The following is a 14,421-nucleotide window of genomic DNA, read 5'->3' as shown; positions in this document are numbered from 1 at the left end:
AGTCTCTATTACCAGACCTGTGGTCTTTTCCTGCAACCTCTCCAGGAAAGAAGATTTACCTCCAGCTTGCATTTTCCTTTTCTCTTTCCTAAGTTTGTCACTGAGAGGAAATCAAAAAGCAGTGAGGCAATTTCAGAAATTTTAAATCCATCATCAACTTTTCCCTAAGTGTTTTCTTAATATGAATCATTGAAAGAAAACCGTGGTAGGTTGAAATTGTTCTTTGTAGATAACTCTTCGTGACACATTACATTTCTAATCAGCATTGCATTGTTCAAAAGTTATTAAACTATTTGTGCTCAATTGCTTCAATACAGTTTATCTGAGGTGTAATTACACCCAATCGCCAACAGACTGAATTAATTATACCGCCTTTGCCCTTGAGCTGAAATTAAAAAGCTTAACAAATAGATATTTAGCCATAACAAATGTTCATATCACTACCAAGTTTACAAGAAATGATCTTCAAGTTGAACTGTAATTTGATGTAGCAGATGAATGTTGAGCTGGCTGTCTGCTGACATCTTGTGCATAGCTGAAGGGTGAATCAGAAACTGTTTATACCCAGGTCCTTGTCAGCACCTTCAATGCAGAGCTTAGGAGGATAAAGTCCAGCATAGTGGCTGAATCCGTTATGTTTAGAGATTACAACAGACTACTGGTCTCCTGGTGAAGTAGGTTCATACACTAGCTCAGCTGCAGATAGGGAAAGAGTGTGCTACCCGTCATCTTGACATCATTTGTGATTGTTCCTGAACAGAAATGATAGGCAATTAAAGCTTTTTAGACTCAGTTGACAAGTCACCTTATTTGGTTCAATGATATATTTTAACATGTCATTTAATTTGATTCTTGTTTTACTGAGTACTAGATATCAATTGAAAGAGCATTTTAGCAAAAATATTAGGACTTTTGAAATTTTAAATCAAATTCTTCATAGGTTGATTAAATTTAACTATATATGCATGTTTCTGAATGTCAAAGCATCTCTGTGGCGTGCCACAAGGTACCATTGATCCCTTATAACATAGAAGCCTATGAAGTGGCTTCTTTGGGCTTAAAGCGGGAAATTCAGCAGTAACTTCCGTTTCTGAGTTCCCTGCTGCAAAGTGTTATGTATACATGTTGATTGAGAACATTTGATTGATTGGATCTGAAGGTCTGCACTATAATGGAGCCTACCAACATTTACTGTCCTACGTTCAGTTACCAGAGAGCTGCTGACTGCAGCCATAATTCATTCCTTATTTTAAAATGAAATCTAAAGTTTTATTAAAAAAGTAACTTGGAATACAAAGAAAAAATTTTCCATGCATGTAACTTAGTCCTAATACAATTGACCCCACTTTCAGTAGCACATTTTCATTAAGAAAGTAAAAGTTAATAAATGAAATATGTCAACATATCAAACTTGGGAATGAAATTAATTTCACAATGAAAGACTTAAGAATTTAAGGCCTTTGAATAATTGTTGGAACACTACCGGAGGAGCCTGTCGACAAGCTTCACAGTTTTCTTATAGTCAACAGTTTTGACCTTCTGCCGCTTAAAGTATGCCTGCATGCCTCTCGATGTCCAGGTTGGAATTGAGAGCTCTAAGTTTTGTTATCAGTTGATAAATACTGCTCTCTTGATATTTTCCGCAGTCAGCATAATCTGCAGTAGTCAGCATAAATCATGCGAAATGGCATCTTTAAATGAGAGTGACAATGACAAACCTACTACAGATGTGTCTATGCATTTGTGCAGCTAAGTCATGTGGAGCGTCTGCCTGTAATTTCCTTTATGTCAAAGGGGTGAGGTGATTATAGGCTAGAACATTGTGTCTTGGGAGAATGCATTTCAGTTTATTTAAAGCCAGCTGAATTCAGCTAGAGGGAAAAGAGACAGTGGTGTATTTAATTCTTAGTAAAAGAATATTCAACCGTCATTTACAATGACTACTACTGGATAATGAGGCAAACGGGTAAACTTTAATTGTAAAGATTTTTTTTTAATGAGTTTTGTGCTGATATAGTCTGTGGCTACTAATGATGGAGAAACAGCCACTTCTAATTTGAGGCAACTTGGTTAGCTCATTATATTGTTCCTCAGGAAAGCACGCCTTTAATACGTAACTCTGGCAATTTTCCTTTACTCAGAGCATCTCTGTCCCATGGATGCTGAGTGAGATTAAAACAGTGGTCACCGAGATCAAAAGCAGGGTCCAGTTTAGCTGTATGCTAGGAGTTGCTTAGAGACTCCCTAAATCAGGATAGGATTCTTCCAGCCCTTGGAAAAGATTCACAACTCCGGCTTAACATGGTCTAGATGGTTTCATCATTGAAGTTCCTCTCCCACCCATCTTGATTAAATGGTATTTCTTTCAATGTTTACAATATCTTCAGAGCATTTTTGTCTCCAAAAAACAACAAAAAAAAATCATTGTTTTTCTCCTTCTGTAACTTTGATTCTATCCGGGATAATTGGCACCTCTACTACGAGGCAAATCATCTATTGCACAGGATTAAATTTATATCAAGATCCTATCAGCAAGAAAACATAAGTCTATCAGTTCTCCATCCAAGTCTCGTTGTAGTTACTTAATAATTCTTTGCTGCTCTGTTCAAAGGAAGAATTTAAAATTGGATGCAGCTGATTGGTGGTGCCATAGATTTCTTGAAGTTGTTTGGCAGCAGTTCACTAAGTGTTTTACAGAATTAACTACCTCATTTATTCGAATCAAGCAATGTCTTGTACTAGTTGGATGCAGTACAATGCAACATTAACTATTGCAACAACAACTGTGTGGGACTTTGCTTTTTTCTGCAGATCTGTGTATGTTAAAAGATGACCCATTGAGATGTTTTGCTGGAAAATATTCTGTGAGGTCACCATCTACAACTTGATATTTAGACACCAAATGTATGGGTGGTAGAAGTAAAACAAGTTTTCCTCCTATCTGGCATGAAGTGCTGTTGTTTTCCCCTTGCTATCTGAGTGTGTGACTGAATGATAAATGCCAGGTTGCTCTATGTCAGGTCACATGGCAGGTTGCAATATCCATTCCATTACTTAGTATTCTGCCATCGGTCTTAATTCTCAACACTTCACTTATCAGGAGACCTCTGGGGTCAAGAGCTGTTGTCAGTTTGATACTATAATCCTGGAAAATTTCCTGGCAATTTGGGTGCTGTGATAATAGCACCAAATGACTAAAGGAAGAACTCTAATGACTTCATTCTCTCGTTCAGTCCACAAGAACATCATGTTCTTTCATGTAGTAGCCGCATTTTGTTAAATGACAAAAAGACCATTCTGTCCTATCTGGGTGAGGGAATGATAGCAAGCAGAGTATGAAATAACACGTTATGAGTCATGACAAGACCTCCCTCTACAGCAATCCGCATTCCCTTGTCCCGATAAAGATCTGTTATGAAAGCACGTAATCTGTTACCTTATACGTGTGACATTTTTATACATCTTTTAAAAGTATTTGGTCCACAAAGTAAAATGTAAAATCCATCCACAGTAAAATCAACTGAAAGATTGGTAGAATAGAAGTTTGCTGCAGTTGATGCTGTTAATGTGGCATTAGCAATCTAACACTAATTAGGAAATATTACAAAGACAGCAAAGTTAGTTAGCACCTGTTCAAAAGATAATGCACTTGGGCTTCCTGTGTGTTACCAGTCCATTTCAGAAAAGACTCTAATCAGTGTATACATTCTCAATACAGACCTCAGGAATTGGCCCTTACTACTGAATACTGAAAGGCCTGGATAGAGCAGATATGGAGAGGACTTTTCCATTAATAGGAGAGGGTCAGCTTTGTGGACACACCCTCAGAATAACAGGATGTCCTTTTAGAACAGAGATGAGGAGGAATTCCTTTTGCCAGAGAGTAGTGAATGTGGGAATTTGTTGTCAGATATAGCTGTGGATGCCAAGTCTTTAGATATATTTAAGGCAGTGATTGATAGGTTCTTGATTGGTAAATGAGTTAAGAGTTACAATGAGAAGGCAAAAGAATGTGGTTGGAAAAATCAAATTGGTCATGATTGGAGCAGACTCAATGGGCCAAATTCTCCTCATTCAATGAGTATGATAGTGCCCCTCTATTTACAGGATTTACTCCAGCCGCTAGGTTTTGAGGGGGAATCTACTGAAACCACTTGGTGGTGATGTGAGAGAGATCCTACTTTGGGTCAGTTCAGTTGACATTTGTGCAGCACGGTGTCCCTTCAAGCCATGCTGTGGAGCAATCAGTAGAATTTACTTGCGCTGGGAGTTTAGGCCATTGTGTTTGGAAATCTCCCTGGAGATGAATGTTAGGCACTGCACCATTGTGGGCTTCGCTTGAACGAAGTGGATACCAGAAAAAATACACACCTGAAAAAGATCTCACACCAGAAAATAAAAATGGAATGTCATTATTGACCATGATATTTCCTCCAGAAAAGTGCACACAATGGTTTCGTCTTATGCCAAGAGGAGGCCATCGTCAGGATGGAGGAGCATCACCTTATATTCTGTCTGGGTAGCCTCCAACCAGATGGTATGAATATTGATTTCTCCTTTCCATCATTATATTTACCTCCCCCTCCCCTCATCTTCAATTACCCACTCTGGCATTTACTTCTCACCTGTCTATCACTGCCCCCCGGATCCCCTCTACCTCCCCTTTCTCCTATGGTCCACTCCTATCAGATTCCTTCTTCTCCAGCCCTTTATCTTTCCCACCCACTTGGCTTCACCTTCCACCTATCCTTCTTCCCCTCCCCCACCTTTTTACTCTGGCATCTTCCCCATTCCTTTCCAGTCCTGAAGAAGGGTGTCAGTCCAAAACACCCATGGTTTATTCATTTTCATAGATGCTGCCTGACCAGCTGAGTTTTTTATTGACATACAGCGTGGAATAGGTCCTATCTGACCTTCAAGCCACGATGCTCCGTAACCTCCGACTTAACCGTAGCCTAATCACAGGGCAATTTGCAATGGCCAATTAACCTACCAACCAGTACGTCCTTTGGTCTGTGGGAGGAAACTGGAGCACCTGGAGGAAACCCATGTAGTCACTGGGAGAATATACAACCTGCTTACAGGCCGCTGCAGGAATTGAACCCACGTCACTGGAACTGAAAAACGGTGTGCTGACCACTACACTACCATGCTGCCCACTATGCTACACATTCATAATGCTAATATGTGCTTAGCGCTGTGCAGTTTCTTTTCCAACTTTGTGCAGGGAAATTCTTGCACATTGGCTTGTAATACTCAGATCATTCTTTTGAAAGAAACAGTTAAGTGAATGTACTTTCAGTGGACGTTAATGGTGCCACTAATATAAAGATTGAAGATTATTTATTGTCATTTTTCAATACACGGGTGTAAAGGAGAACAAAATGATTGCTACTCTGAATCTGATACAGCATAAAAATACAATAAGTATAAAAAACAGAATAAATATAAAAGCAATCCTACAAACCTCAATGTGCAAGTTATATTGTATGTACATAAAGTGACACTAGGTGACGTGTATGTAGGGGTAGTGGGGTGAGTTAGTAGGTGGATGTGTGTGTTAATCGGTCTGATGGCTTGTTTTTGACAATTGAGGATGTGTCAAATCAATCCATAACAGAATGGGAATGAAATCAGATGTAGAATAGACATATGAAAATATTACTGATGTAGAAAGAAATACAATTTAAAAGAATTTGTAATTTTTTATTCATATAAGCAATATATAATGGATGTGTCTCTTCTGATTTGGACTTTCTTACACTGCACAGTAGCACTGTTTTGGTTTCAGATCTGTTATAAATTATTGTAAGATGACAGTGCTATTGGAACATTCCTTTGGATTTGGATTTTCCAACAAGCCCTCCCAGAACTGCAGAGAAACCACCCACCATGGTTCTACTACCGCTTGGAATTCTTGAGTAACTGCTGGAATGGCACTGGGTGCTCCTCGTGGATTGCTGTGGTTTTATGGCATAAATTCTGTGTGTAAACCTGCAGACTGCATCCGGTGGAGAAAAAACTGATAATCATTCACTCGCTGTATAGCATCATAAGGTTCTAAGCATGCGAACAAAGACAGTTTGGGGATTTGACTTTTAACTCGTACAAAAATAATGTCTGACGTGCTTTTGCTCATTATTGGCTGACTTTGCTGAATAACACTGAAAGGTTTCAGTGAAATAAATTCCACGTGTTCATTTACCAAAGAATTCAGCACAGCTGTGAAGTGTTGCATTGGAAAGCAGGATTGAGATCCCAAATGCAGATTAATGGCAACTCTGGAGTCTTTGGAAATATGAGCAAATATCAGCTGATGGTGCAGTTGTAAAAAAAAGTTTCCGTTGTTGGACTTCCAGTAATCAGTAATGAATTCTTTACAATATACTAGCAGCTATGATGTATGAGGGGGGGGGGGGGGAAATGCCACACATTTATTGATGTCCTGACTTTGTCTTGTCAGAAGGTTAATTTTTTTTTTTAGCATTTTTAAATTAAAGATGTAGCAAACTGAAGTTATCCCAAATCGTTAGTATTTAGTTTTTATTTAAGAAAAACACGTCTACTTGCTGGACCTAAGCCAGGCTAACTCAGAACAGGTTTATAGGCAGGCTTTCCATGGGACAAATTCATGGTGTATCACTGGATGCTAAAGCACAACTAACAGGTCATGAGTAGGACTTCTGCTTTGAGTACAGGATCTTCACCACCACTCAAGTATTCCAGACTTGCTAAATGATAGTAAGTGCCAAGAGATACTCACCCGTAACTTCTAAACTGAACATGGGATCCAATGAGGGTCAAAAAACAATCTGAAATAAAAACCAAGGATGTTGGACAGGCAGTGTGTGTGTGAGAGAGAAGCAGAGTTAACATTTCAGTTCAAGGTCACTCGCCACTTCTGACAGACTGTTTCAGACCTAAATCATTAACTCTTGTTTCTTTATCCACAGACGTTGCCTGGCCTGCTGTGTGTCTCTGTGTTTTTTTTAATGTTGTGAGTCAAATTCTTTCAAAAATAATTCATGCTGATCAAATACATCAGTAGCCAAAAGTTTCAGAATAACCCACCTGCTGAACCAGGAACTAAAGACTTCCTGTCTGTTTTAAAGTGATTTGGGGACAATAATCAAGAGAATCCAGAAAGATTAGTGCCTTAGTGTTGTTTCCAGGCTCATTATTATAAGGATGTGTGAGAAGGGAATAGATATTTAGATAATTTTCTTAGAATAAATATTGAGAATTAGTGTTCAATTTTGATATTGCATTTTCCTTCAATATCAAAGTAACACACAGTTGTTTTTGTCCCTACATCCGTTATTACTATCTCAAAACCCTTTACTTGCATAATTCAAAGTTCAAATAGATTTTAGATGTTAAAAGTTAAGCTCTGCCTGCTTATTCCTGATGGTTGCGAAACTAGTTTGTGTCTATTTGTGGTTTTCCTTTTGTCAACAGTTGGCCAAGTTAATTTCCCAAAGGCCCCTGATGCATTTTCCTTTGAAGAAGACAGCAGCAATGACGCTCTGTCTCCAGAACAACCCGGAAGTCAGGAATCGCAGGGATCAGAGAGTTTGCCTTCAGAAACAAAGTTCACTGAGTCATCGTCGCCTCTCGCAACCACTACAATACAGGTAAGATGGGGTTGCTCTATCTGCAGAGGCTTTTAAGATGAACTTTAATCTTAAAATTATATATGCATGAGAAATACAAAACAGTACACTTTATATTCATAGTCAATTCATCAAGCTAAATCATTCTGAGTCAAGATGCCAATATGGCCTTTTGTTTGACCAATGCACACTTCAAGTGTTACACGGGACCTAGCCCCTTAGTGTCCAGTGAGAGCAGAGCCTTGGGTAGAGGTAGTCCAAGGTACTTCTCTACTGGCAGCATAAAATCCATCTTCCTTTTGCCTTGTGGATTGTAGTAGAAACTAATAGCAGTACCCTTTAAAGTCAATATGGAGGAATTTTACTGATACATTGTTTCAAACTGTGCTGTCTAACTGAGATATCAGCTCATTCAGTCTGAAGTTGGAACCACATCAGAGTAAAGCTCCCATGTCCACAGCATACCTACTGACTGCCAGTTGGAATTGGCTTCTTATTGTCAAATGCACTGAGATACAGTGAAAAGCTTGTCTTGCGTACTGTTCGTATAAATCAAATCATTACACAGTGAGATGAGACAAAGTAAAACAATAACAGATTGCAGAAAAAGTCTAACAACTACAGAGAAAGTGCAGTCCCAGGGAGTAGAGTGCGGAGAGTTTTTACTTGTTTGATTTACTTTTATGCGATTGCTTTCTTCTTAGAGCCAAATAACCTGGCGGCGCTGTTAATCTTTGCAGTTCTACAATACCCTTAAGCAAATCCTGCACTTTGAGTGGATTTGTGGCACTTTGGCAATCGGAATGTGATCTTTGCTAATGGGAGGGGCAGTGAGGCCACCTAAATTGTCAAGATGCTGGGGCTGTAATGACTTTAGGTCACCTTTAAGTATTTAAACACACAAGTGCGGTGCTGCCCTGCAGATGGCAGGACTTCAGTCATACCAAGGATTTGTGCCTCTCCAGTGACCAGGGAGGCTGCCCCAGAATATTTATGCAGGATAGAAGTGACAAATACAAGAAGGCATGCATTTTAGGGGAGAAAGGGATAAATTTAGAGGAGACTTTTACAGAGTGAGGTGGGTGCCTGGAACGGACTGCCAGAGGTCATGCTGGAAGCAGATACAAGAGTGGCATTTTAGAGGCTGTTAGATACACGAATGTGCAGGGAGTGGAGGGGTAGGGAGCGTGTATAGCCAAAGAAGGTTTCCAGTAATTTAGCATTGTGTTCAGCGTGGGTTTGTTCCTATGTTCTATGTTAGAGCAAATAGCCTGTGCAGCAGATGTCCCTTTTTCCGACCCAAAGCATCCTCAAATATAGCTTCATTGTTGGATGTCGTTCTGTCATTCGGTCGTCAGGGCATGCAGACTTTTCATCAAGCTGATGCAGAAGGAGCCCATTCAGCCTCCTTGTAGCGAGGTTGTAGTCATTCATTTTCCGTTGAGGAAATGGAGCAAGTAAACTGTTGAACTATAGACCCAAAAAGCATAAATGAAGTTCAGTCATACTCTGAACTCTGTATTGCTGTGATTAGACTACATATTGGAACTGGAACGGAAATGCAGTCGCAAAAAAGCACAGCAAGTGCCTCCACTTCCTTAGCAATTTCGGCACAACATCCAAAATTGTGACAGATCTTGACAAATTTCCATAGATGCATAGTGGAGAGTATATTGACTGGCTGCATCACAACCTGGTGTGGAAACACCAATGCCCTTGAAAGGAAAAACCTACAAAAAGTAATGGATTTGGCCCACTCAATCACAGTAGAACCTTCTCAACCATTGAGCACATCTATATGATATACTGACCTAGGAAATCAGAATCCTTCATCAGCATCCCCACTTCCCAGGCAGGCCATGCTCTCCTCTCTCTGCTGCCATCAGGAAGAACCTACAAGGGCCTCAGGACTTGCCCCATCAGGTTCAAGAACGGTTACTATCCCTCAACCATCAGGCTCATGATCAAAATGGGATAACTTTACTCAACCTCACTTGTCCCATCATTAAAATGTTCCCACAACCAATGGACTCACTTTTCATCTCATGTTCTCATTACTTATCGCTGTTTATTTATATTTGGATTTGCACAGTTTGTTGTCTTCTGCATTCTGGTTAAACACCTTAGGTAATCTTTTCATTGATTCTGTTATAGATACTATTCTGTAGATTTGTTGAGTACGCCTACAAGAAAATAAATCTCAGGGTTGTATATGGTGACATATATGTAGTTTGTTAATAAAACTTACTTTGAACTTTGAAAATGAAGTACTATAGCAAAGTGAGAAGGGAAATATTTGAACCAAGTAAGGGATGCTACACTGAAAAAGATTGGTGAAATTTAGAAGAAGACAACTGGAAAATAACTTTTCAAAAGCTCATAGGAATGATTCATAAACTGGGAAAAGTAAAAATACTTAAATATTTCAAGCCATGACGGGAGGAAATGCTCTCACAATTTGACTGAAAGCTCCATGATTATTTAAGAATTGCTTAAATTATCAATGTCGACACGATGGATATGGGAACTGAAATGCACCAGAGATGTTTGCAGTTTTCATCTTGAGTCAGGTCTTGGAGAAGCCTGCTTAAACTAGATTAAAAGTCTCAAGGAGAAAGTGGTCAACAATGGGCAGAGGGTAGAGTGTCACGATACAAGTCAGAGCTGAAATGTTCAGGTGAGCAATACGCTGAGCAGAGAGGTCTGCCTTCAAGTTGCATAGAAGCTGGCCAGCCAAAAATCTATCAGAACCCTGGTAGAAAGCACTCGTGTATATAATATCTTACGATATTAAATCAGTCTCCACACGAGTTGCAGCAGCGGATTAGCGTAAATGATTTTAGAATTTATCTCACTGGCAGTGAGGTAATGTATAATGATATAAGATTATAGCTATTTTTTTTACCTCAGTACTATTTTCCTACAACCATTACTGATTCCCGAGGTATACAGATATCTGTCTTGTGTATACTCTATGACTAAGTAACCACTGTTTCCTGGGTAGAGAATTCCAATGTTTTGTTGTTTGGTCGACGGAGAAATACATTCTCATCTATATCATAATTGGTTGGCAGTTTATTTTGAGATTGCCAACATTTCCACCGCTGGGGTTTTCACTGGCTTCTAATTCGGGAGCTACGCTTCCTTTTGCATTTACTAAATTGAATAAACAAATGATGAATCCAGTGGTTAAACATACAATATGAATATGGTTTCAATTTCATAAATTGGTTGGATTGAATCAATTTATCCTGTCAAGTCCTATTATATCTTTTTTTTCCAACCATCTAGAATTGATGAAGCTTTTTTTTTAATGGAAAACAAAAGGAATAACATGCTTTCATGATTTATTCTTGGTTGGTTGTTTTATGTCTTTTGAACAGTTGTCTAGTAAATATAATTTGCCTCGATCACATTTTTTCTGATATTTACAGATTAGAAACTTTCTGAATGCACTTTATCTACCTTTCCGATATCACATCAAATCGAAGTTACAGAAAATTTTTTAGGTTTAAACCCCTATCAGAAGAGTTTAACAGCCATTATTTATGATCTTATTACGAAAATACGTCTAGGTACATCTGATAAAATTAAGAATGAGTGGGAAAGAGAACTTCAAATATTTATATCTACAGAGAAATGGGAGAAAATTCTTAAACTAGTTAATAACTCTTCAGTGTGTTGCCAGACACACTTTGATACAATTTAAGGTGGTTCATAGGGCTCATATGTCCGAAGATAAGTTAGCTTGTTTTTACCCTCATATAAATCCTGTTTGTGATAGATGTAATTCTGAAGTAGCTTCCTTGACACATATGTTCTGGTCTTGCCCTCTGTTCAGCAACAAATTATAATTTCAACCGATGAAACATGGCAGCTGAATCTTACCTCAGTACTATTTTCCTATAACCATTACTGATTCCCGAGGTATACAGATAGCTGTCTTGTGTATACTCTATGACTAAGTAACCACTGATTCCTGGGTAGAGAATTCCAATGTTTTTTTGTTCGGTAGATGGAGAAATACATTCTCATCTATATCTTAATTGGTTGGCAGTTTATTTTGAGACTGCCAACATTTTCACAGCTGTCATTTGCCTGTATCACGACATTTTATTTCTACGTCTTCTCTATTTAAGGTAAGGTCTGTCTAAATGCCTCTTAAATGCAGTAATTATATTTGAGTCCACCAGGCAACACATTCTAGGCATCAAGCACTGTGTACTAATCTTACCCCTCAGACCCTTTTAAAACTCTGTTCTCCCACTTTAAATGTATAGCCATTTGGTATTGATAACCCACCCATGGGGGTAAAGAAGGTTTTGACTATTTATCGTATGTGTGCCTCTCATAACCTTCTATCAGATCACCCTTTGACCTCTTTTGCTCCAGGGAAAACAATCTTTCCCCATTACTAACATCCGCCAACATTTTGCTTTTTCCACCCTTCCCCTCCCGCCCCCACCCCCACCCCCACCCCATTGTCAATCCACCCTCTCCTCACCTGGATCCACCTTTAGCCTGCCACCTGCCCTACTCCTCCCCCTCTCACGGCACAGGCTGTCTCCCAGCTACTCTTTCAGTCCAATTTAAGAGTCTTAACCAAAAAAACGCCGACTGTCCGTTTCCATCGACAGATGCTGCCTGACCCACTGAGTTCCACCAGCGGCTCTTTTTGTTTTACCATGAATACATTTCTGATTTTGTTTCAAGGTCCACAAGCTGCCACGCCGGATGTTTAAAAATCCCAATGTAAATATGTGCATAATTGTTAGCCTGTAAATAATGTGTGGATCAATTTCTGCTCTGTTCCTGTCAAATTAACTATGCATATGATGTCCTAACACACCGTTTTCAGGCATGTTGGTGCAATTCCATGCATGCAAAGCCTCTCTGAACACCGCTTGCATTTTCTTCATTTTCCCGTGCCTGACCTGTGGAAGATGCAGTCTCTTCTTGCAGAAGCACGCATTCACAATTCCAGTGAGTGTAGCTTCAGGGAGCTTAAAGGGAACCTGCCTGAACAAGTGCCAGCCTGTGCAGCCCAGTGCTGTAAATCAGTTTCAAGAGGGTATACTTTCAAAAGGAAAGGAAAAACAATCAGTTTCCCTCCGTCTCTGATCTCCCCAACACCTACCCTTCGATCTGCAAAGCAAAATGCAAATTTAAACTATTTGCAGAATGAATGAAAGAAAAGACAACCTATGAAATGGAAATTGCACTTAATTGTTTTTGTTTGAAAACGTCTTAAAAGATGCACCCTTCAGGGTGGATAAAACACATCCCTCCTCTCCCGGAAGTTCTGGGAATCTCCCGCGTATTGATAGCAGCTCCCTGATGCTTGCAAATTATATACAATATCCCAGAAATCGATTTTTTTGAGAGGGAGAGCGAGAGGGAGCATCCTGATTGGTCTCTCTTCGTGCTAAGTAGACCTATCAGTTTTCTCTGTGGGCGGGCTTTAGAGTCGACCTCGAAAATAATGCCAGTGTTGTTCGCTGCACTGTTTTCAGCAGTGTCTTTTCTATTGCCCATGGTGGGTTAAAATGTAAAAGACATGTTGAGGTGAATTTAACAGGTGTCATTCACTCATTAGCATAGCTAACATTATTTAAACTAGCTACTAAAGAGCTACTCTATTGATGTCCTATGTGACGAGCCCAAACTTCCTGTAGACTTGCTTAAAGTTGTGATAGAATAAAAAAACAATTCCATGATAATGTAAGTACATATTTTAATGTCACATTTTCTGCATATACCCAACTTGGTTTACAGATTAGAAAAAAATCACTAAACAAAGTATTACATACACCCTTGGAGGTCGACGGGGAATGGATATGGGGTTGCTACTTCCCTGAAATGAGTTTTTGCAGGGTGGGATATCTGGATAAAAGGGGAGCCTCTACATATAGATTTCAAGAAGGGGCCTATTGAGAAACCATATAAAAGTTTTACATCTAATAGGCCATAAAAGGAAAACAGGAACCTGAATTGTTAACCCTTCTGTTCTTGGTGTAAATCTGCAACTTCTCTTATGCCTATATTCTCTTTTAAGAACACGGCAACCAGAAATGTGCGGAGTATTCAAACTGTAGATTAACAAATATTAGATCCAGGTTTAACGTAACAGTTCTATTTTTCATTTCTGTCCAACATTCCCTCAATTTTTTTTCAGCTGTGCAGACTGACCATTTCTCTGAGCAGGAATTTTTTAAAAAATATACACAGCCTGAAAACTGCAGCACTTTAAATATTTTTTGTAATATGCATACAATGAATATTTAGAATGAAAATTGAAAAATCACACATGCTTTTGATTTAATTTATTAATTAAAGAGTGTAATGAAATACAAAACAAAGAAAATCTTTCAGGTTTTGTAACCTATTTCCCGTCTGTCTTTATTGTAAACCCATTGTCTGTAAACATTGCCCTGATGAATTTCACATCCAGATGAAAGATGTGTCTTAATCCTCATTAAATTATACAAATGTTCCCCTTCTAGTCTGTTCCTGGATATACATTTCATTGAATTCAAAAGCCTGAATCAACATTTGCAGACAGAACTGGAAGCTTGAAACGTTCCAACAACGTCAACAAGAATTGACAGTTTTTTTTCCCATTTCTTAGCATGTTGTTCAACATATCAATGATTGTCTTAATTGACCTATCTTAAATTTCTCAGAGATGGCAAATTTAAAATCATAGTGTTGCTGCAATATTTTTGAGGAAATCCTTGTGTCGTAGTTCATAATAGTAGCTGAATATTTTTTGTCGGCATTTAGCCAGCTGGCGATTTATTAAAGGCTA

General features: G+C 38.9%; 1 protein-coding gene across 6 annotated transcripts in view; it reads left to right on the top strand.

Annotated features, from left to right (window-relative positions):
- myocd (myocardin) overlaps positions 1-14,421 on the top strand; it is a 654,082-nt gene that overhangs the window by 614,779 nt on the left and 24,882 nt on the right. For all 6 annotated transcript variants that reach the window (XM_073025871.1, XM_073025872.1, XM_073025870.1 and 3 more), the window contains one exon: positions 7,459-7,634. In XM_073025871.1, the coding sequence (XP_072881972.1) occupies positions 7,459-7,634 (176 nt within the window). The remainder of the gene's footprint in view (positions 1-7,458; positions 7,635-14,421) is intronic.

Source organism: Hemitrygon akajei, chromosome 22 (assembly GCF_048418815.1).
Source record: "Hemitrygon akajei chromosome 22, sHemAka1.3, whole genome shotgun sequence".
NCBI classification, from domain to species: Eukaryota; Metazoa; Chordata; class Chondrichthyes; order Myliobatiformes; family Dasyatidae; genus Hemitrygon; species Hemitrygon akajei.
The sequence above is the reverse complement of the archived record's forward strand: the minus strand, read 5'-3'. Positions and strand labels throughout refer to the sequence as shown.